A 24,859-nucleotide genomic window follows, 5' to 3' on the forward strand; every position below is an offset into this window, starting at 1 on the left:
ATACTTCAATGAGTTGGCGCGCCAGGCGCACACCTCGAAGATATCACTGCGCCACACCGCGCTCGAAGGACTTTGTCCGCCGCGTGATCCGCCCACCTGTATGCCTGCATCGGCGCGCTATCGCACACACGATGGCACCTGTAATAGTCGGCGGCGTCCGCGTTGGGGTGCTGCGCAAATGCCGTTTAATCGCTTTCTGCCGCCGGAGTATGGCGACGGTGTCGACTCGATACGCATGTCCATTGAGGGCGGCCCGTTGGCCTCATCGCGCTTCGTCAGTCTGCTGGTGCATGGTGCGCGCGATGGTGAAGCGGCGGTGACACTGATGACCGCGCAATGGGGACAACTGCTCGATCACGATATGACATCGACGGCGCAACCGCGGTAAGGCATAACTATAAATATATATAAAACGCAAGTAAATTTTGACTAACAAATTTTTGAATTTTTTACACGCATGCAGCTCAATCAACGGTTCAGTGCCGAGTTGCTGTGGCAACACCGATTTTCATCCATCCTGCTTTCCAATTAAAGTACCGCTAGACGATCCATGGTTAGCGCCACTTAAAGTGCGCTGCTTGGAGTTTCTGCGTTCGGCGCCTGCGCAGCGTCGTGACTGCATACTCTCTTGGCGCGAGCAAACCAATCAGGCCACCTCCTACATAGACGCCTCACCCATATATTCGAACAGCGCCAAGTCTTCTGACAACGCGCGCGTTTTTCGCAACGGCATGCTTGTCTATGGACGCGGCAATCCTGCTGAGGATGTGTGTCAACGCGGCGCGATAGCTACGCAGTGCATACGCGCAGGCGATGGGCGCAGCGGTGAGCAGCCCGGTTTATTGGCCTTACATCACGTTTGGGTGGGTGAGCATAATCGCATAGCGTTGGAGTTGAGCGAAATGAATTTGCACTGGAGCGATGAGAAGATCTATCAGGAGGCGCGCCGCATTGTGGGCGCCATGTTTCAGCACATCACGTACAGGGAGTTTTTGCCAATTGTGTTGGGTCGCGAGGTGTGCAGACTTTTTGATTTAGAACTGTTGAGCACCGGCTATTATCAGGGTTATGATGCGAAGACAAATCCAACGGTCGCCAACTCTTTTGCTGCGGCAGCGTTTCGCTTCGGTCATTCGTTGGTGCAGAACTCGTATATGCGCTGCGATCGCTTTCACAATTTCATGCGCAATAGTAAGTAGAGAGTTCGAAAATTTTCATTGTAATTGCGAAAGACTATTTACGTTTGTTATTGATTTTAGACGTCAGTCTGCATGAGGAGTTCCAACGCGGTGACATCGGCTCACCCGGTTCATTGCATCGCCTTATACGTGGTTTGGTGAATCAGCGCGCGCTGAAGCGTGATGAGTTCATAACACCGGAGCTAACCAATCACCTCTTTCAAACACCAGGTACTTTCAACACACTTCAGTATTTGACATTTTTGAAATTTCTCTTTAAATGCTTTACAGGCTTTCCATTCGGTTTGGATTTAGCAGCGATCAATATACAGCGCGGTCGTGATCATGGCGTGCCACCCTACACTTCATGGCGCGTACCTTGCGGCCTTACGCCCATAAACAGCTGGGAGGACTTTGCCAATGTCGTGGTCCACAATCGGCGCAACGCATCAGCCACGCCTATCGCAGTGTGCATGATATTGACCTCTTTGTTGGCGGTATTGCCGAACGACCTGTAGTGGGTGGCCTAGTTGGTCCCACATTTGCCTGTATCATCGCGCAGCAGTTCAGCAATTCACGCAAAGGTGACCGTTTCTGGTACGAGAATGGTGATTTCGAAAACTCTTTCACACCCGCCCAGTTGCAATCCATACGACGTGTCTCACTCGCGCAGGTGCTCTGCCGTGCTGTTGGCGGTGGTACAATGCAGCCGCATGCTCTGCTACCGTCGGAAGTTGAGGGTAATGAACGCCAAGTTTGCGGTACCGGCACGTTGGCACCACTCGACTTGAGCCCGTGGATCGAGCAGGATCCGTTTGCGACCACTTCAACGACACAAACTCAGGAGCCGGAACGCGTATTTGAGATCTTAACGACAGATACAATTAGGGAGGACATACCGACTGGCTCTGTACAAGTAGTAAAAGAGAATAAGGCAGGCTTTCCGAATCGTGAACGACCCGTGAATAACAAGAACACGCCAAATGGATTTGTTACCCAAATTAAGGTGCCGGGTGAGATAATTCGTATTAGTGACAAATTAGACATACGACAAAAAGTGACATCTGCTAAACGACCAATTGCGACTGCCAAACCAATTAAGGGCATTAATAATAAGATTGACAAAAATCCAAAGATTACACTTAATATTCGTGGGGTGAACGTACGACGACCACAAGTAAACCGACGCACCACTGTAGTTGTGAACAATATACCAGTCGAACTGCGAAGTGCAACGGATGGCGAGACTGAACCCAACGCAGCTAAACAGACAAGTACAACAAAATCTACAAACACGCAGAGTACAACGGAAAGTATGACCGATGGAAAGGTGGAAGCACGCATAGACGACACTGAATTTGAAATACAAACGGGACTTAACGACCCATTAGAAACTAACAAAGTTATTGAACTCTTCAAAGATGTTCAGAAACATGCAGATCTTGAGTTTCAAGCTGATAGTAAACCAACTCAGACACCAAAGACTACAACTATCTCGAACCGCAATGACTCTTCAGACGATCCACTACCAACTGTAGCACAAAGCAGCACTGACAAAAAAGACGGCACAATAAATGACAATGCACGACAATCAAAGCTTGAACTGGAGATACGATCTGAATCACTTGACACTATTAACAATACCGTTACGCCCTCAATTAAGGACATTCTTTCTGACAAAACTATTAACGCAAAAGGACCGACTGCCCAGGAGACAAACGAAGAAAGACATATTGAGGACGGAGATGGTGCGACTTCACAATTCGTAAAAGAACTTACATTTCTTGACAAAACTGCGAGTAATACCAAAGCAAACACAGAAGTAAAAGACTTTGAGAACATACTGAGAGAAAATTTCAGTGGAGCTGAATCTAAAGCGGTGAAAAAGGAGGTAGGCGACAAAGACATGGAAACAGACGTTAAACGTACAGATAGAGACCAACTTACTAACTGGAATGCCAGAACTGAAGCACCACAGGCTTTATTATCAGACGGCATTGAGGACTTAGAGACAGCTTCGACAAATGATGTGTCTATCAAAGACCCAAAGGCGCAAACAAGCGCAATTCAGACAAACATCGACAATGAAGATAGTGCATGGACAGATTCGACTAACTTACCGCTTACAAAGTTATCGCGTTCTACTACAGAACTGGACGACGTTACGTTAGCTGACGAGACTGATGACAAAATCTACAATTTTACAGACCACACAATTTTTGACGGTGAGCCCATTACCGCTGACCTTAACCCAATGGAACGATTACAAGAAACCGCCGAACTTACAAGTTTAAGACGACGTCGACCACAGGTGAACCGAAAATTGATTGTAGTCAAAGTACCGAACCGGAATAATGAAACTAAAACTAGATATCTTACAAAAACGACTAAAAGTGCGAGCACTTCTCGACAAGTGGAACTCAGACAATACCAAACGCAGCCGACATTTTACACACGACCGCAGAAAGTTGTAGTCAACGGACCAAACTCGGATCAATACGAAATCGAAATAAACATACGACAAACAAATAAGCAATCATCTCCAGTTCTACCCTTAACGACTGCGGCTAGTCCTTACCAACAATGGAATCGTTATGACAAATATTCACCCAGTTATGTGGGCACATATTACTCGAGCACTATATCGCCACACGCCTTTTATCCGAACACACCCACCGTATCGGCTAACGTCGTACAAACACGACGCACCAAGCCACCGACCGTTATTTATATTAATGAACACGAAGACCGTTACACAACGACTACACGCGCACCGGGACTGTTTCAAAATATTTTGTCTTTTGCCAACAGTGGCTTTGGCAACAATAACAAGCCACAGCAGCAGCAGCAGAGTCCACACAGTACGACAGCTCAAAAAGAACACGCAAATTACGGAACTAGTGTCTCAAATATTTATGAGAGCAACCAAATTTACGGACCGAACACGGATATATCTTCCGTATCACACTATGTACCACGACCAACGAACCAGAATGCGTTACCAGCCTTCCCCGCCGTACCATCGGCTGCTAGTCTGAGTCAGGTGGGTGGTTTGGCGAGTAGTGGCGTGGTACAGGCGACAAGTAGTGCAATCAGCACTGGCAACTTTGGCACCATTGTTGGTGTGGCACAAGCGAATGGCGGGGATAGTACATTTAGTTTTAATATACGGCCCAAACCCAACCCAGGCGGACAGTCGCAACTTCCTTTACCGCCAAATCAAATCGATGGCGGTAGTTACGGCCTATTGCCGTCGCGTAATCCTCCATTTAACCAAGCACCGAATACGGGATTCTTAAGCTCGCAACATTCAGTGGCTTCCCCAAGTGGGCAGACATACTTTAGTAATACGAACAAGGAAGGTGCAAATAGTCCGTTTTCAAGCGCACACCAAAGACCGCAACAAGGAACTTATGGCTACTATAGTCGCATACAGAACTTACCGTTACAGCAGAAGACAAACTTGGAACATACTATTACTATCAAGGACTATGACGAAATCGCCATTTCACGCACACTCGAACCAATCCTGACTAACAACTCGACGGATGACGAAAATGAGGTGGACGACATCGACGATGTGGACGATTACGATTATAGGGATGATGATTTGAGTGAAAAATTTGATCAAGACGGTTATATAAGACCCGAACATATGATACAAGCGGTAATTAAATCCAAAGAGAACGAATTGCGTAACTTAACTGGCAACAAGAACTGTAGTGCCAAAATTGTGGACGACAATTACGTGCTGCCCGTACTTAACACAACTCTAGACACGCTGCACAAAGAATACTTACCTAAACTGTTAGAACAAAGTATAGAGACGACCACTACCGAGACAACAACAAGTACGACGACAGAAAGTGTGACCAACTTCCCTGATGCTGTGGGGAAACATATTAATAATGACATATTGGCCGAAGACGATGACGAAGAAACGACCGAAACTTTAATTGCTACGAAAACGACTGCAATCCGGACGTTAACGAACGGGAGACAAAGTGTGAAGCAGCTTGAAATTGATACTGAAACTGCGAAGACGAAACCCATTCTTGCCGAACGTATTGCTTTTGCGCCCATTAAGATTTTAACCAAGCTAGAAAGGTTGGTAAACAAAAGTTAGAGGCTTCAATAAAATAAATTATATAATTTCGAATTTGTTCTGTTTATTTAGACCTGACAATTGGATAATTTACGATTCACCCAAAAATTATCCTTTATTGCCTGAATTACCGGCCATGAATGCAGACTCGTCTGCACCTACAGACGAAATACCAATGCCTATAAGGGGTTTGGCGGGAATTTGGCAGAAGAAGATACAAACACAAAAGGACAAGAACAGAGAGCAGTTTTTGCCGACTAAAGCGCCGAAGTTCATCGAGTCCACGTTGCAAGCAGAAGCGGAAGTTTTCACAACCACTTCACCAGCAAATGATGTACTCGCCTAGATTTAAATACTAATTTAGTTGAGATTTTGTTAGGGTCACAGAATTATGTATACGAATATAATAAATTATTTATTTATTATTAAATTAGCCAATTATTCTAATGTTTATATTTATTTTGTTAAAATTATAATGCTTATAGTAAAAATAAAAGAACTTTAAAAAACAAATTTGGAAAAATTGATAATTTTTTCCGCGAAATCGAAATTTATTTTTGGGCAAATATTAATTATCGGCTTTCCGATTGTCAAGACATCATGACGTTCTTATAATTACAATTGTTTCGGTTCATGAAAACCAAGTTTAATAGAGTTATAAGCAGCAATACCCATAACCGCGGAAGTTCGTCTGCGCTAAAAATATGAAGGAATTTACATATCTCATTAATAGAGGCTTTTTAGATAACATATCTTTAATGTTTTAGATTCATTACTGTTATGACCTCTACCTAACACCATTTTAAATCACAAAACTGATGAACTGAAGGTTTCTAGGTAAGCTCAAGAGGTCAGTTAACCTTTCGCATTTATTCAGATAAGAATAGTTTATTAAATAACCTGGAGGATGTAGGATGCGGTACCCCCTATCAATCAATTTATTAATATTCTTTTCGCGAAAAAAATTGTATTTCAACATATATTATACATATTTAGTTGATTTTAAATGGGCTCGAGTACATCGTATATCATATATTGTTAATGACCAGGTAAAACATTCGGAAAAGTAATTGACGCAGAGCTGGATACCTTTATATTTTAAATCAGGTTAATCGATTAATTAAATTAAAATTAAATCGATTAATATAAATAAGTTTTCATTGTAAAAGAGTATCATGGCAACCACTAAAAACACCGGACAATAAACAAGCTGATTGTCAAAATAGCTGTCAATTGTGCATTGCCTCTCACTTTCACCAACGAAAACAAATGGCTTTGTTTATATTTCCCTTTCACTTATCTTTGACAGTTGCTGCGTCTCTGCCATGCCGACAAACAGAGCGACAACGTCGGCGACGCTGGCGTTTGTTAGATTTTTATTTTCACTTTAACATATTTGACTGCGACGATAGTAGCAAAAAATTAGTTTTATGCAAAATTAAAACAGATCCAGCAGCAACAAACTGTCGTAGATTTTAGAAATTGTAGGGCGAAGATTTTAACAGTGAATTAAGTAGGCTGTGATTGTAAAATGGCAGTGAATTGCAGCAACTAAGCGAGCTGGTCTCGATTAGGCTGACTAGCAAAAGACTAGTCAGGAGGAGAACGAGAAAGTGAAGGCGAAATTGTAAGTCTGTATTCAGTGTACATATCGTTGGCAGAAGTGGTTGTGGTGGTTTCAATAAGAAGCTAATCAGTGAGAAGTGATGGAAGCCGATTTCAATGCTTTTGCTGAATCATTATCAGCTTCCTCGGAAGAGGATGATGATTTTTCTACGGCTGATGATAGTTCAGATGATTCCGACGGCGTCAGTAGTGGCGTACAGCAGCAACAAATGAGCAAACAGTTCTGTAGCACCAGAAACGCGACTGACACAAATAACAATCCTAATAATTTGGTGCAAAAAATATACAATAGAGAGGTGAGTTCAACTTAAAATTGTAACTCTGTAGTTGACAATAATTAATGCAATCTAACCATTCAGCGTACTGACAATTTCGCGGGTAGAACGCGTGCAGCTCATGCACCACAACGCGCTTTTGAGCAATTGCCAAATAGATTAAGATTTTGCCTCAAGGATATTGTGCCGAAATGCTTCCTACAAGGGTGAGAGAAAGATTATTTTTAAAACTTCTTTGCAATTCCAAAACTATTTGTTGTATTTATTTCTAAGTGTATAAGTGTAAACCAATATTATTTTATTCCGTTTCAGTCACATGTTTATGGGCCTTAGCGCCTGCGGTCAATTCCTCCTAAGCTATAAAGTGTGCTGCAATGACAATATGATGACCAACCACTATTCATTTGGTTATGGCTATAAATATACGTAAGTAACTAACTTGAAATATTCATAAATTTAAATAGAGACTTTTAATAAATTCAATCTGTTTGGAGTGTTAGTTGCTGTTATAATAATTATATTTTTAATTTTTAGATTGTACTTTTGGGTGTACCAACCGCACAAACCATTACGTAGCTTCTTCAAGTGCTGCCTTTTTGATGATCATGGTGTTGACAATCTAAAGAAAGTGACGATGACCCAATGGAAGTGTTCCGATCCACGTATTCTCATCATACATGGGGCAGCTGAAAATGAAAATGAGGATTCATATATTACCTACGTTAAAGTTCCTAAACTCGGTTGTTTAGATTGTAGAAAACTCCGGGATAATGAAGATAGTACATGTAAGTGTGTAATTATACGCTAAATATATTTTAAGGTTGCAACGAAGTTTGTAACACTCAGAAGAAAATGCAAGAGATACGAACTAGTTCCATAGTTTTGGAGATATCGATTTAAAATTTTGCAGTTTTCAGTAAAGGGTGTTATAACTCCTCTTTTATCCGATAGAAATTAAAGCATCTATTTAATATAATTTCAGACTTCCGCTGGCATATGCTCTGCTTGAAGTGCAACCTAACCATACACACAAAGTATTCTTCAACAGAATCCGATCCAAAATTCGACCCACATATAAACCTTATATGTCCTGAACGTGTTTTAATAGTCTCTAACGGTTTTATGCATATGATGCATATTGAAATAATGCCTGCTGCAGGCACAACCAATTCTCCGCCCCCAGCACACCAACATCATTTTCTATCATCTAGTCGCAGCACACCGTGCCATGAATCATCAGCTGTGAGCACATCGAGCATGGATCGTCGCTTACTGCCGCTGACTGCCGACGAGCAAGCCAGTTGTGATAATCACAATAACGTCATCGCACGCATTATTGCCGACTTTAGTGACATTGAAACGGATTCCACGCATTCCAGCGAAACACCGATACGCGCATCACAAAGTGAGGCATCACTCACCTCACCCGGTTCGGCAGTGACATTTATTTCACGTAAAACTTACGATGAAGTGATTTTCACTTGCAGTGGCAGCGCCTCACCCAACGCTGGCGTGGCCACAAGCAGCAGCAGTGCAAATAATGCCAACAAAATGACTGAAACCACGGCGAGCACCGCAACGACCGGTCTCAATAGCAGCCCCGGTGGCGGCAGCGCAGCACGTTTTAGTTTAATTAATCACCGCGGCAGGCGTCATCATCGCATCGTCACAAAATCCTTTCGCAATGGCGTTACAACCATCGATCTGCAGACAACAGTTCCCACCACCAGCGCCACTCCAGCCACGGCAACAATGGCCGATCGGCTTAACGCCTATGAATTTACCGAGGATAACGAGAAATGTGAGAAGATCTCCACTTTACGCAAACGTCGCTTGGCCGATAAAAAGTATGAATTTTCCGAAGACAACTCTGAGAATATCGTGCCGTTTACGAAAATACGTTCGGCCAATAAAAATCTCACCATGTCGCATTATACCTCATCATATGGCAATAGTGGAGCACGTACGTTGCACCGTTCAGCCACCGCAACTGCGGGCACTGGTTCACACCATTTCTACAATTCACCATGCGCTTCGCCATCATCATCGCCCCGTCCATCGCACGCTTCGCCATCGAATTGCAACGATGCGCGCCACTGCACACCGCCGCCCATGCATCGCGCTTCGCCCATAACTTCGCTGCAGCAGGGCTTTCGCTCACCGCCATGCAGTTCACCTGTTGCTGGTGGCCACATACGTTCACCCAGTCGTCACGTGACGCCAGCACACATTTACGGCTCCATTTCGCCACCGCAAACCATCTCAACAGCCACACAGCAAATGTTGAGCTTCAAGCCGTTGGGTACATTATCGCCGCTGCAAGTATCGCTGGCCAAGCGTCATCTGGACTTGAGCGGCGCCATGTCGCCGAACGCCAATGCGCCATTCCTATCGCCGCGCCGCGAAGAAAATCGTGTGGTGGAGCTGCCATTGCAGACAAATACAACAGCAGAGAAACCGCTGTGCACGAAAAAGTTCAAGCGACGCTTCGTGGAGGAAGACGATGCCGCTTCAGTCATAACCAGTGAAGAGGGTAAGTTGAAGGTGCTAAGTGTAAAAGATATTAATATATATGTATATTCTGCTAAAATGCTGTATTGAGTGTACAATGTTGTGGTTTCCAATCGTTTTCCCGAATATTGCCGAATTGACTGTTATTGTGATTGTCTACGTCAGGGTTGCAAATTTTTTAATTCAAACATTTTAGTTTAAAAATTAGATTTTCAATTTTTAATTACAATTTTGGCAGTAAAAATGAAGTTTAAAATTTCTAATTCTGATTTTGAGGTTAAAAACTAAATTTTCAATAATCCAAGGTGTTTGGGATTAAAAATTGAACATTTTATTTTTTAACTCAATAATAAAAATTTAAGTTCTCAATATTGTTGCATTATAGATTGAGCAATGCATTTTAATTAAAAAATTGGATTAAAAGAAAAAAAGGTACTTTTGTATCTATGTACATATGTATTTTGAAATTAACATCTTCTTTAACTATAAGCTCGAGATAATTTTTTTTCATCCGGTCCTTGGGATTACATTTTTTTCCAGATTTTAGTTAAATTTTGTATTTTTTTTTTATTATTTTCATTTTTTTTTATTATTTTTAATTATATTTTTTTCATTTTTTTATATTTTTTTATTTTCTTTAATTTATTGTATTTTTTAATTTTTTATATTTAAAAAAAAAAATTTTTTTGAATTAAACAGTTTTATTTCCTTTTAATTTTTTTTAACTTTTGTTGTTCCGGCATTTAGATAATATTTTTCTCAATTCGGTTCTTAGAATTAAAAATTACATTTATTTATTTAAAATTTTCGGGAATAAAAAATATTTATTCAAATTATTTTTTAACGCATTATTTAGAAGCTTGATCGGAACACAGCTTATTAGATTAAAGACTTCCTCGAAATTGTTTGGAAATATTTTTTTCTACAACAAGACCTCTAGCAGACCTCATCTCCTTATTCAAAATCCTCAATGGATTAATTGATGCCCCAGAAATCCTTGCAGACTTTGAAATCGTACCAAATGAGCTTAACCTTAGACAGATGAGGATTCTGAAAACTTGCAGATCGAACAAAAATTATGTAATCAATGGCCCAAAGGAAAGAATGTGTAGATTGGTAAACTTTTGCATTAGATTAAAGACTTCCTCGAAATTGTTTGGAAATATTTTTTTCTACAACAATAACTGTCCATAAAACCATATCGGACTAATTATTTCCTCTAACTTCCTTAGATGACTGCATATCACCTGGCTATCACACCTCATTGCCAGTTGAAGTGCATGGCTCGTGCTATTCGGAAATGCAAATGATTTCGCAGGCCACTTACCAACAACTCAATTGTCCCAGTGTGGTGATAACGCAGCACTCGTTCGATTTGGAGACCTTTACGTACTACACAATAAGCGCACTGTGCCAGAAAAATGAGAAAACCTATGATGTCTTCTATGACTGGGCGTGTGAACTAATAAGGGTAAGTAATTTCTACCGATATCCAAACTGTATGAATATATGTATGTTACTAACGGTTGCCTTTTCTTCCTTTTCTGCACCAACAGGTTTGCCCGCTCAGCCAGACGATCATTTGTCTGCTGATGGCACAGTTTTCTGCGCGCGATCAGCTGCCTACTTCGCCAACCAATTGCCTGAACTGTTCGCTTAAATTGGACTGCGTTTATCATCGGCGGCAATTTGAATGCCGCATACTCTTCACTTGGAATATGGAGAGCGGTGATTGGGAGGTGCTTGACTATGGTGAGTTGCACGAGTATAAACAATCGGATATATTGAGTCCGATCAAACGTTGTGGCCGCACGCCGATCACATTGTCGCAGACGGCGAAGAAACTTGCCAGCGAGATGACCGCCAGCCTCAGCAAAATTGATCAGAATTATACATGTAATCTACGCGTGCTCGACTCGAATATAAAAAAGTCCAAATTGAGTGTTGCCGATCATGATAACGCCATCGAGCTGTGCTTGAAGCGGCCACGCGGCAGCAACGGCAATGATGATGCTTGAGCAACAGTAGCAAGAATAACAAAAAAAAGCCATTGCTGTTGTTTGTGCTGATAAGCATACAAATATTTCTATATACAAAAACGTACTTTGAGACTGAATGCTGACGTCAGATGGAAAGTGCTCTGGTAGTGTGTGAGCCAAATGCTCAAGTCACTTAGTTGAAAATAGTTTCGAACGTATCAAAAGACTATAACTAATTAAACAAAAATATGCTGTAATTTTTTACTATTAATTAGACTATTAGATATGAATATTTCAATTTGATTAGTAATTTTGTGATTCATTAACTTTCAATTGTTGAAAGTCGGAAATTTCCCATTTAATTATATTTTTTAGTTGCGTTGAGCTTTGCTTGGCGCTCAGTGTAAATTCGAAAAATTATAATATCTCGCTGTGGAATAATTTTTGTTGCCTTTGCCTTAAATATATATGTACATATATGTTGCGAATTACACATAAAAGTTCAACTCTGCAAGCACTTGTGAATTATTAAATGTGTTTGTATAATTTAGTTAATGAAATTTGTGTTTTTTTTTTTAACACAAAACAACTGGAAAATGCTACTTTTCAAAAAAATGTTATGTTTAACTGTAAATTTTCACATAAAAATGTATTGAAAATATTTTTCCTATTAATACGCGCTATTTTTGGAAAGAAGGAACAGAATGAAACAAAGAACTTAGTATATTTCCTATAAAATCCAATCCATTACTCCATATTATCTTTATCAATTATCGAATTAAAAATAAATCATATTTGAATTTCACAGATTCGGTGTTTTATTGCTATCTGCCAGTGTTGGCGGAAGTGTACAAACTATTGCATACCCAAAGGCGCGCAACTCCCGCCAGTTGTTTGCTGGGGCTTCTGCAGTGAATTGCTCTGGTGGAACATTGGGTACACTAAACAGGTTTGCTGCGTTGTTTGAAACACCCAAAATGAATGGTCGAAGACCCTATAAATGTATATATCCATATATAAATGAACAGCATGTTGAGCTGAGTCGACTTAGTCATGTCCGTTTGTCCGTGTATACCCGCATTAGTCCCTCAGTTTTTGAGATATCGATCTGAAATTTTGCGAACAGCCTTTTCTCAACCAGAAGTTGCTCATTTGTTGGAATCGCCAATATTGGACTACTATAGCACATAGCTGTCATGCAAACTGAACGTTCAAAATCAAGTCTTTGTAAGGAAAACTTTTTTATTTGACGAGGTATCTTCACGGAATTCAGCACAGATTGTTATCTAAGCCAATACTATATTCTCTGAAGAAATTTTACAGATTGCTCAACTATAGCATATAGCTGCCATACAAACTGACCCATCCAACTCAAAACCTTATGCGGAAAACTTTTTTTTTGGCAAGGTATCGTCATGAAATTTAGCATATATTATTATTCAATGCAGCGCTATAATTTCCGAAGAAATTGTGGAGATCGGACAACTATAACATATAGCTGCCATACAAATAAACCGATCAGAATCAAGGAAAATAGCTTTTTAATTTTTTTTTTTTTAATTGTTAATATTTTTTAAATTATTGTATGTTTAATATTCATTCATTATTTCTTTTTAAAATTTTGTTGTTCTTTAATTCGTTTTATTTAATTCATCTATTCATCTATTCTACCTTCTTTTAAAACTTTTTTATTTAAAATTTTTTTAATAATTTTATATTCAATATTTTTTATTTAAATATCTTTTTCTATCTTATCTTTTTAAATATTTTTTAATTTTTAATTTTTTTTAATCATTTCATATTTAATATTATTCATTTAAATATATTTTTTCTTTCTATTATATACTTTTTTTTAATTTTTTATTTTTAAATTTTTATTTTTATTTTTTTTATAACTTCATAGTTAATATTTTTTGTTTAAATACCTTTTTTCCATCTTTCTACCTTTAATAAAATTTTTTTATGTTAAATTTTTCTAAATTTCATATTATTTTTAATAATTTCATATTAGAAATATTTTTTAATAAATATGTTACTTTTCTTAAATTTTTCTGTTAATATATTATGTAATAAAATACTTTTAAGATTTTAATATTTTTTTAAGAAAAAATTCCACCCGAACATCTTACATACATATGTATGTATGTATGTATATGTACACATATTTTACTTACCCGCCTTCAAACACCGCATTCATAACAAAAAGTCTGCATTTAATATTTTTTCATAATATTTTAATTTATTTGTATTCTTCATTGAATTTTGCTTATTTTTACCCTCAATTAATTTATACATATGCCTTTTTTAAACATATTACAACAACAAGAAATGATGTCATGACAAGATTATACAAAAAATCGCCCTGAAAATGTAATTGTTGTATATTTGTATGTTTATTGCCTTCTTTCTAACTTCTACATGCATACGAGTACATACACACATGTGACTTTCTTACATTGCATACATACATACGCACATAACAGGCTACGAGCGAAAGCTCTCGCCTCGAATAATGACTTTGCTGCCTGTTAAAACCAAAAAACAAAATAAACATTAAAATTAAAAAAAAAAATTTTAATATTAAATTAAAAAACTTTCAAAAATAACTTAAAAAATTTAAAAATAATTAAAAAATAAAAAATTAAGACTAAAGTAAGAAAGACTAATTTTTTAGAATTCTAGGTACTTGTAAAGAATGCATTCGTTTCCAAAAGCAATTATTTAGAAAATCGTCGCTTACACATACATACATACATTATTTGTTTTTTACACTTATACTTTACAAAATTTGTTAATAATATATGTATCTTTTTTGGTTTGTTTAATATTGCGATTTGTTTCAAACACTACTGTCCCTAGCTGTGCGGTAAAGGGTGGGAGTTTCAATTGTTTATGCTTTTTGAAAGCTTTCCAAAGTTGATGGTAGACGTGCAGAACCTTCTATATATGAGGTTTTCAATACAAAAATATACACATGCATTCAAGATCGAATTTATATAATATAAAATATGATCATACCATCTCAAAGTGCTTTCGTATTTTGTTTTTCAAATTTCAGTGAAAGCTTTTTAAATATGCAAACAAATTGCGTTGAAATTTTGTAAATATATACATACAAATGTAAAGTCAGACTTATAAAGGATTTTTATATAATTTTGTGAAAGCTGTCCGCAAAACTTTATCTAGAACTTCTGTAAACCATCCACATTTTACGGTGGGTGAGCTTTCACATTAGTTGCATTCAATATATTGAAAAGCTGTAGAAAAAATCAACTCGATAACTTATTTAATTTATTTTACATGCGTTGTAATAAATAAATAAATTTTTCTTTTTATTTTTCTTTAATTTGAAAGTCGGTAAGCTTTCACTAGAGCTTTTTATGATGATATTTTTAGTTTTCCATACATTTTGGTTACACCTGAAATTCAAATAAAATGTTTAATTTATAAAAGCAAATAAGCTTTCACTAAAGCTTTTTATGATGATGTTTCTAGTTCCTTATACATTTTTTTACTACTAACATTCAAAATAAAATTTAGTCTGGAGTCTGTCTGATGTACAGCTTTTCAATGTTGCACTAAATTTAACACCGATAACATAATGTGACTGATGAAAGCTCACTTAAGATTACGTTTTGAAATTTTCTTATAATATCAATCATTTGATGTTCGATTAAATTATAAATTTTAGTTTAAGAAAAAATTTTACAACTTTAAAATTTATAAACTTTTTAAAAGCTTTTCTGAATTGTATATTTGTTTTGAAAGTTTTTCTGAATTTTATATTTGATTTGAGATGTATACGCTTTTTAGAACTTTTCTGAATTTTCGAGATGTATAAGTTTTTGAAGAGCTTTTTTAATTTTTATATTTGTTTTGAGATACAAAAGATATTTTGATTTAAGATATTTTTTGCAAGCTTTTCGAAAATATATATTTTTAAACATATAAGCTTTTTAAAAGCTTTTCTGAATTGCATAATTGTTTTGAGATGTACAAGCTTTTTGCAAGCTTTTCGGAATTAAATATTTGTTTTGAGATGTGTAAGCCTTTTAAAAGGTTTTCTGAATTTGATATTCGTTTTGAGATGTATAAGCTTTTTAGAACCTTTTCTGAATTGCATACTCTTTTTGAGATGTATAAGCTTTTTAGCACCTTTTTTTTGCAAGATTTTAGGAATTGCACATTTGTTTTAAGCTTTTCTGAGTTGCATACTCGTTTTAGATGTATAAGCCTTTTAAAAGCTTTTCTGAATTGTATATATGTTTTGAGTTGTAGAAACTTTTTAGAAGTTTTTCTGAATTTTATATTCGTTTTGAGATGTATAAGCTTTTAGGAGCTTTTTTATGTTGTAATGTAGTGTAATGCAGTGTCCGAGTGTGAAACTTTTGTGCTCTAGTTCCAGTTCTATTCTAGCTCTAAAATATACTAAAATATTTATGTTCTGAACTTGAAGTCGCTTGAACTTCTATAGAAGTTGCTGAAATTTTCTTTATATAGTACATACATATAGTATGTATATGCTTCATGTATTTATGTATGTACATATGTATATGGACTAAAATTTTTGCGCCAATGTTCTTCGAGTGCAATACTAATTATTAGTTTTCTTCTAACATTTTTTGCAATTCCAGCTTCAGTAGTGTTTGTTGTTAGCTTTTTCATTATTTAGAATATGATTGCTTAGCGAATACTTTACAACACACAAAATGTAAGTTTTAATGCTTTCGTAATTATTATTTTTATTATTCTTTAAGCTAAAAAGGCTCAACTGCTCTACATACATACATGTATGTATGTATATATGTTTTGTGTAGCACAATTAATTATTATATAATTATTTTTCAATATATTTTTGGCTAGAGTTTCGCTGTTAAATTATCTGTGACTAATTGCTTGACTTTATACTTTTCCCCATTTTATTGTTTTTTTGCTTTGATTTTTACTAAACATTGCTGTAGAGTCTTTGAATTAAATACACAAAGTTATTGTTTTTACATTTTATTTTATTTAATTTAATTTTTTATATTTTATTGGCATTAATTCTTTTGAATTTGTTGTTGCTGCTTTGCTTAACTGTTTTGGTTGCAAATGCTGACCTTTCGCCATTGCTTTACTCCTCATTCATCTTCATTCATAAACTACAAGTTTTTTGTGTATTTTCAGTTTATTTTATTTTCTCTTTAATTGCTAATTTTCATATTATCTACAATATATTTAAATTTTCAGTATTTTTTTTTAATTTTATTTTTTCCATTTTCATTGGTTTGTCTGTGTTTGTTGCTTTGTGTGCCGACAATTACTGCTTAGGATTGCTCTTATATTATAAGAAATTATTATATATTTATAAACAAATATTTGTAAACGCTCACAAAGTTCAACTAACACACTGCCACATATCCCGTATGCCCGTATGCCCGTAGCTTATCTAGAGTGACTTATGCGGAAGAGTGGCGCACACGATTCGGTTAGTTTCGGTTAGCCGACCGGTTAGCATACTTTCCGCGTATGCGTAAACAAGTTCGCTGTAATTTTTTTATTATTTGTTGTTTTAATAATAAGCTATGTCGTATATTTTTGTGACCCACATTCTTTTTTTTAATATATATTTATTTTTTTTTCACTTATTTTTAATATGTAAAGAGTTGTTTTTATTTATTTATGTAACTTATCAAACACACTTCTCGCTTACTAAGCCTTACATATTTAATTAATTAATTACTTTAGACTAATTAATTTCATTTTGCAGCTAGCAATTAATAATTACAATTAAGTTTGCATTGCGTACATGTTTGTTGTAGTTGCTTTTGCATTTTGTACGTATGTGTTTATAAATATGATTGCGATGCTGCGATTGAAATGACTTGACTTTCCATATTTTTCGTTTAACATTTAATATATTTTATATATATTTTTTATTACTTTTTACTTTAAGTTCTTTACAATATTACATATACATATAAATATATATATATATATATATAATCGATTTTGTACAACGGAAAAACAAAATAAAAGTAAACTCAAAAGTTCGATACAGAACACTTAGCATTCAAATACAAGTATATATGTACCTATGTATGTGTATGTATATCGTAAATCGTAAATTAGCAAATGTAACGGTAAATATAAATCGTATTTAATTGCATACCTAAACCAGTATTTTAATTTTTTGTTTTATTATAAATTAATATTTTATTGTTTTGTATTTTTTTATTTTTATTTTTGTTTTTGTTTATTTTTTGTTCACCTACAAGCGTAGTTTCAATCGTTTGTGTATATTTTTGTATCAATTTATATCCTATATGCATAAATATATACTATACATATATATCACTATACATATATCAATGTGTTTATGTATGTATTTATTTATTTATACGTATGTACGTATATATGTGGAAAATGCAGTTGCAAATGTAGTTGTGTGTATGCGCTTGTATGCATGCATAATTTTATTGCTGTGTTTGTTGTGGGTATATGCTTAGTGCTGTGCGATTTGCTGTGGTTGACAATTACACTGAGCTAACCGAATTCATTTACAAAATATGATTTTGATTATAGAATTAAAAAAAAAAAACACAGAGAAAAAATATAAAAAACGTGAGTGTTGAAGAAAAGAATGTTGCAGGGCCTTTGTTGCGCGACATGATTTGGATTAAAAAATATAAAAAAAAAAACAAAAAATATAGAAAACGTGAGTGTAGAAGAAGACAATGTTGCAAGCAACATGTTGCATGGCGCAACATGATTTTGATTAAATAATTATACATATATAAAAAACGTGAATGTAGAAGAAGCTAATGTTGCAAGCAACATGTTGCATGACGCTTTGTTGCGCAACATTTGTTAGGTAATAGCTAGCTCACTTTTTTTCGTTTTCAGTATGTGCCGTTAGTGTTGAAAATGTTACTGGCAACATTGTTGAGGCACATGTACATACATATTTTTATGTATATAGTGGTATATGAGCATATATATATGTGCATATAAAAGCTGCCTTATCAAACTGGATTTGACAAAATGTAAGTTATTTATAAAAAAATATTTTAAAAAAGTGCTGCTTTATACTACTAGCACTACTGGCAACATAAATGTTGCTAAAAAAAAGTTCCGAAATGTTGCTTGCGTTCGATGGCTATTAAGTTTATGAAAACTGCAAATAGGCAGATAATAATAAAAAATTACGGCAACAATTATTTACATTTTTCAGCAACATTGTTGCGAAACGTTTTTTTACATTTTTCAGCATATTGTTGTGAGAAATACGTTTTCATATTTTTCAATAACATTGTTTCGAAATATTTTTTTACATTTTTCAGCAACATTATCGTCGAACATTTTTTTTTTTAATTTTACAGCAACATTGTTGCGAAGGACATTTTTCAAATTTCAATAATATTTTTGCTAGATAAATATTTTCAACATATTTCAGCAACGCTGTTGTCAGAAATTTAAAAAAATGCATGTTTTCATATTTTTAAGCAACTTTGTTGCGAAACATTTTTTTTTAATTTTTCAGCAACATTACGATTTTTTTTTTATTTTTCAGCAGCATTGTTGTGGAACATTTATTTTTTTCATTTTCAGCAACATTGTTGCGATTTTTTTTTTTAATTTTCAACAATATTGTTGCGCGATACATGTTTTAATATTACTCGGCAACATTTTTTTTTAATTGTAAACATATTCAATAAACAATTTTGAATTTTTCTATTTAAGACAATAAAATTAGATTTGTTGCAACACTTTAATGGTCTGTTGAATTGATTCAATAACAATTAAGTAAATAAAAAATACATATTTTTTGGCACATGCCCATCTTAACTAACCAATGAAGTTGTTTTGAAATGTTAAGTTAATAACCGTTAAACAATATTTAAAGAATATGTTGCGCACAATATTAACGAGGCATGGCAATTGTTAAAAAATATATATAAACTCAAACATATTTAATAAAATTTAAAAAAATTAAATAAGTGAAAAAGAAGTAAACGTTTATATAACTGCACTCAACGGTAAAAATAAAGCTTTGTTTGAAATTTCAAGCCGTAAAACAAGAGCAACATTGTTGCGCAACATTATATGCATATTTTACTGCATAGAAATTTGCTAAAAAATAAATAAAAATTTTAATTCGCTTTAGTTTGAACAGCAAATCGCAGGGCACTAATTATACACTAGCAAATGGTTGGCAACGCTGTGACTGCGCTGTTTACTTCCTGTTCGCTATTGCCTGCTATGCAGCTTTGTCTTAACGCTTATTATTTCGGTTTCCTACACGCGGCGGCAAAAAGCTATCAGCTACCAGCTGCTTGCTGCTTTGGTAAGTATGCGCATGCGCATGCGCGCGTTTCGTATGTGTGTATATATGCGTGTATATGTATGTGTGTGTATGTGTATAAATTTATAAATTTAATTTTAATGCAGTATTTATGTATATAAGATAGATAATAAAAAAATTAATGCTCATTAACTTTTTCCTCTCTTTTTCCGCCCGGTGTTTTGATTTTCTTTCCACATGCTTTTAATTAATTAATTTCCTTTTGTAATTACTATACTTTAATCAATTAATTATAAACTTAATTTTCTGGCTTTGTTTGCGTGTTGTTGTTGTGGTTGTGTTTTTCTTGCTTTTTTGTTTTGTTTGTATTTTTTATGTTTGTTTTTTAGCTTTGTTTTGTTTATGTAATTGTTTTTGTGTTTTCTTAGCTTTGTGTGTTGTGGTCTGCTTTGCTGCCGTCGCCAGCGTCGACGCCGTAGCCAGCGTATGCGCCACTACGCCGCCGCCTGTGGCCCTATATTATTTTTGTTGTTGCTGCAATTTGCGTTGTGTCAGCTGCGCGGCCAATTCACCGCCCACCATTTTGCTGTGTCCGTTGGCCAGCAACGGCGCTTCGCCGTTCTTGTACACGCTGCCGTTCCCCGTCGACGTCTTGACGCTGCCGTTCATGCTGACGCCGCTGCCATTGATCAGTGTGGTCGCTGGCGCCGACGCTGCTGCGGTTTTGTAGCCATTCTTCGGGTAACCGTTGGCAACGCTGCCATTGCTGATGACACCGTTGCTGACGTGACCGTTAGCGAGTAACGCTTTCTTCTCCTCACCTTCAGCGGCTTTGTTGTTGCTATCCTTCTGCTTCACTTCGTCCACATCGTCGTCGTACTTCTCTTTGCGCTGCAAAATGAACATCAATAAATTTTTGTGTTTCTATTTGGAGAAAGTGCAAGAAAATAAAATAAATGTTGCAAGTGTTAATCACAACCATTAGCCCACGGACACCATGCATTACAAGTGCGGTTCGGTTATTGTGGTGCAATGGGAGGCAACAGTAAGTGCATGGCGGGGGTAATGTTACACATAAACACATACAAACATACAAAGAAGTAATTGCATGATGAGTGGACAGATTGCATGAATGGAATATTTTTATTGTTTAAAAAGTTTTATAATTTTAATTTTATTTTGTTTAATTTTGTAATTGTTTTTCATTTTTTAAATTTTTTTAGTTTTTTTAAATTTTATTGATTTTTTATTAATTTTTTTTATTTTTGTTTTATTTTTTTCATTTAGATTTTTTTTTTTTTTTAATTTTTTTTTTTATTGATTTTTTTAATTTTGTTTTATTTTTTTTATTTTAGATTTTTTTAAATTTTTTTAATTTAATTTTTTTAATATTTTTAATTTTATTTAATTTTTTGAATTTTATAATTTTTTTTACAAATTTGTTTTTAAATATTTTTTTTTTTTATGTTTTAATGTTTTCAAATATTATTTAATTTTATTTTAATTGTTATTTTTTTTATTTTTTTGCGTCGATGAATGTTGTATGGATGTTTCATTTTCGTGAAGGCATTTAATTAATTTTCATTGAACGATGATATTTTTACGATGGATTGGTTGATTGCATGGTGGATAGCAGATAGTAGCAGTTGATTGTTTGTTGTAGTTGTTACAGTTGTTTACAGTTGCGGCAAGCAAGCAATCGACACGGGATGAAACGAAAGTGAAGAAAAAAAAATCAAATTATTTAGCAACAAGTTCTTAGCTTAAGTCTTTTGTTTTTCTCATACTACATTTATATTGCATTTGGCTGGTGAATAAGCACATCGCAAGCTGACACAACAAAAAATCATAAGTGTTATAACAGTAATAATATTATAAAGAAAAAATAATTTGTAAAATTAGACAAAATTGAGAAACACATTCATGTAAGTATAAAGCCAATAATATATTTTAAAAATAAGTGTACGAAAAGTTTCGTCCTAAAGCCTAATTTCCGAAAGTAGCTGCTTGGATAGCGGTTATCATTAATGCTTTAAATTAGTGTTATATTTATATGGAATTGGAATAAACAAATAAAATTATAAATAAAAGAATTCAATGATTCATATATCCAATATTTTTTTCTTTTGATTTTCTTTCAGTTGAAAGAGATTTTATTAAATTTATTTTAAATGCAATATATCTTACTAACATTCGGCAAAATCGAGGAAATAATTATATATAACATGAAGAATTTACATTCCTACAAAATAAAAAAAATTTACGAGAAATATAATATTAATATATATAAAAATATAAATCCTTGAATTGTTTATTGGGAATACAATAAACTTCAAGAAGAAGGGTGGATCAACCAAAACTGCCCTGCACGAAGCAGTAAACGTAATAGAGAAGTCATTACACCTCAAGCAATATACAATGGCTGCCTTTCTGGACATAGAAGGAGCTTTTAAAAATATAAAGATAAGCTTCATCGTTGAGTCTCTGGCACAAGGTGGTATAGACGACATAGTGTGTAGAAGGATTCAATCGATGCTTATAAACAGAACTGTTATAGCATCACACGGTTCAGTGCCACGAACAAGTTATGTAAACAGAGAGACTTCTCAAAAAGTGTCCTTTCATAATTTGGGGTGGTGGTACTGGAGAATATATTACTAAACACAAAGTAGGATTATATATACTTTTGTAGTTTCAAATTTTCGTTTTAGATGACATAATTGCGGCTAAGGGTAATCAGTGAGATTAGAATTCGAGTTTTGCGGAGATTAACCTATTGGCCACGAAAACTGGACTAGATGTTAACCTTAGTGAGACGGAATTGATGATATTCACGTATAAAACCACAATTCTCAAATTCTCTATCCCCACACCAAAGTATTTGGGTATAAAGGTAGATACCAAACTGAATTGGAAAATTAATATTGATAGACGTATTAGGAAAGCTTTTATAGAGTATTACACCTGCTAAAGGATACTCAGCAGAAACTGGGGTCTAAATTAGACCAACACTTACGTAGAGAGCACTGGTTTGGTGGGCAGCATTAAATAAACAATGTAACATCAGGAAGTTAAATGAAATTTAGAGAGTAGCGTGGCAGGGATTACTGAAGCGTCTAAGTCATGTCTGAACGATGCGCCAAATATGCTTTCTAAGGTAATTGATTATGTTTACACAGAAACCCTATGAAAAAATTTCAATACGCAAGATGAAAAAACATTTGTTCCAAGCAATAAATCCACTGGAGCGTGTATTCGTTAAACTACATAGATACCATGTAATACATATGTATCTCTCAATGTAGTACAGGATATATAAAATTATTGCAATAAAGGGAGCAAATATGTATTACTGAAATTATTTAAGAAATCAAAAATTTGTATAAAAGCATTTTTTATAAGGACCAATAACTGTTTTTTTTCTTATTTCCAAATATTAATTACTTTTCGAATACAATTCAAAGCTTTCGCTAAATTGCGCAAATTTCAACGTAAATGTCAACCTAAGAGATTCGTAGCAAAGAGAGCCATTAAAAGGCAACAGAGAGTGACATTTCCAAAGCAACACACGACTTCATAAAAATCTTTGTTTTTGCTCACTAACATTCGTTTGCATTAGCGAGGCTGTGCTATCACAGCGCTTTTACCTACACCTAGCTTTAATAGCTAGCGCTAGCGTTAATGATGCACAATATTAGCATCGCTTATTACGCCCCGAGATGAAGCTAAACATTCCACACATATTACGCTGTGGGAATGAGATTGAGAAACGGCTGAGATCGCGGCGAGGCAGTCAAGTAGCCTAGTAACCGAGAAAGAAAACCGACAATGGAGAAACAGTAACATATAGTTATTTAGTAGCGAACCATGAAATTCATTGTTCAATTATGTAATAATCGAAACTTTCACTTGCATCACCAACGGCGGCCAGCAGCGAACGCTAAGCGGTGCCAAGCGTCAACACCATCGTCATTGCCGTCATCAGCTACAACTCCAGCGCCATTGTTGTCAACGTACAACAACAAAGCCAGTGCTTAACTTTTTTTTGAATTATGATTTTTATTTCACGCTGGTTTTTGTATTGAGCTTTTCAATCTGTTCAATGCATTAGGAGGCGTTGCGGCTTTACGTTGTGCGCTGCCGTGATTTTGTAGTTTGTTTTTGTTTCTTCGTTTTTATTGTTTGCTGTTGGCAATTATACGATGGTTTTGGTTATTTCCTTCAACTTGCATATCTCAGGTGTACTTGGTGTATATTTTTGCTTTTGGTGCGTGAAGGAGGTTTGCTAACTGCTTTATTTATGAAGTTTGCACGATATTTTCGTGTTTTTAGTTGGTAAAAAGATTTTATTAAAAAAAAAAAATGTATTGTTATTGTAAATGTAAAAAAATTGTCTTTCAATTTTTATAAATTTAATTGCTAATTTGTGTGCTAATTCAACTAAAAAATAAAAACAATAATAGTAATTTAAGAAATTCAGTTAAATTAATGGATCATTAATTTTGTTTTTATCATTGTTAAACGCCAGATTTCGGCTTTTTGAAAGAAATCAATTAAAGTGAAAATTAATTACAAAAAAAAAATTATTTGTTAATTATTTTTTTAGTATTTTTTATATTAGCTAAACCTCAGATTTCGACCTTTTTTAAAGAAAACTAATAAGCTAAAAATTCATTAAAAAAATTAAAAATTAATTAGTTAAAAAACTAAAACAATGTTATTATACTTTTTTTTATGATTACCAAGGTCCAGAATTTGCATTTTTTGTGACAGAAGTCAATAATTTTAAAAATTTATTTAAAAAAAAATTTAAAATTATTTGATTATTATTTAATTTAATATAATTTGTTTTAGTATTTTTTTCATTATTGCTAAACCCAGTTTTCGACATTTAAAAAAAA

The 24,859-nt window shown here is 34.9% G+C and overlaps 3 protein-coding genes across 10 annotated transcripts in view; 2 read left to right on the forward strand and 1 right to left on the reverse strand.

The window, feature by feature from the left end:
• LOC126751615 (uncharacterized) lies at window positions 1-5,712 on the forward strand. The gene is given in 6 exon segments (XM_050462020.1): window positions 1-384; window positions 464-1,191; window positions 1,260-1,409; window positions 1,470-1,601; window positions 1,604-5,285; window positions 5,356-5,712. Coding segments are annotated over 6 exon segments (5,250 nt in total). The 5' UTR covers window positions 1-100; the 3' UTR covers window positions 5,630-5,712.
• Window positions 5,713-6,628: 916 nt separating this feature from the next.
• On the forward strand, window positions 6,629-12,479 carry LOC126751586 (uncharacterized). The gene is made up of 7 exons (XM_050461968.1): window positions 6,629-7,205; window positions 7,269-7,390; window positions 7,497-7,610; window positions 7,719-7,969; window positions 8,167-9,717; window positions 10,928-11,166; window positions 11,252-12,479. Exons 1-7 carry the CDS (start codon window positions 6,990-6,992, stop codon window positions 11,711-11,713), a joined length of 2,955 nt encoding a protein of 984 aa, XP_050317925.1. The 5' UTR covers window positions 6,629-6,989; the 3' UTR covers window positions 11,714-12,479.
• A 1,407-nt stretch (window positions 12,480-13,886) lies between these two features.
• LOC126751599 (elongation of very long chain fatty acids protein AAEL008004) overlaps window positions 13,887-24,859 on the reverse strand; it is a 131,757-nt gene continuing 120,784 nt past the window's right edge. For 7 of the 8 annotated variants that reach the window (XM_050461986.1, XM_050461993.1, XM_050461992.1 and 4 more), the window contains one exon: window positions 13,887-20,882. In XM_050461986.1, coding sequence (XP_050317943.1) covers window positions 20,478-20,882 — 405 coding nt within the window. In that variant the 3' untranslated portion in view covers window positions 13,887-20,477. The remainder of the gene's footprint in view (window positions 20,883-24,859) is intronic. The other variant, XM_050461994.1, reaches the window with a different exon arrangement.

The sequence above is a fragment of the Bactrocera neohumeralis genome, chromosome 2, assembly GCF_024586455.1.
Source record: "Bactrocera neohumeralis isolate Rockhampton chromosome 2, APGP_CSIRO_Bneo_wtdbg2-racon-allhic-juicebox.fasta_v2, whole genome shotgun sequence".
In the NCBI taxonomy this organism is placed as follows: Eukaryota; Metazoa; Arthropoda; class Insecta; order Diptera; family Tephritidae; genus Bactrocera; species Bactrocera neohumeralis.

Bases quoted from the DNA above. Each gene is read 5' to 3' on its own strand.
- LOC126751586 (XM_050461968.1), top strand. From the start codon at position 6,990: ATGGAAGCCGATTTCAATGCTTTTGCTGAATCATTATCAGCTTCCTCG. The intron at 7,611-7,718 runs GTAAGTAACTAA...TTTAATTTTTAG, and splicing joins GGTTATGGCTATAAATATAC to ATTGTACTTTTGGGTGTACC. The intron at 9,718-10,927 runs GTAAGTTGAAGG...TAACTTCCTTAG, and splicing joins AGTCATAACCAGTGAAGAGG to ATGACTGCATATCACCTGGC.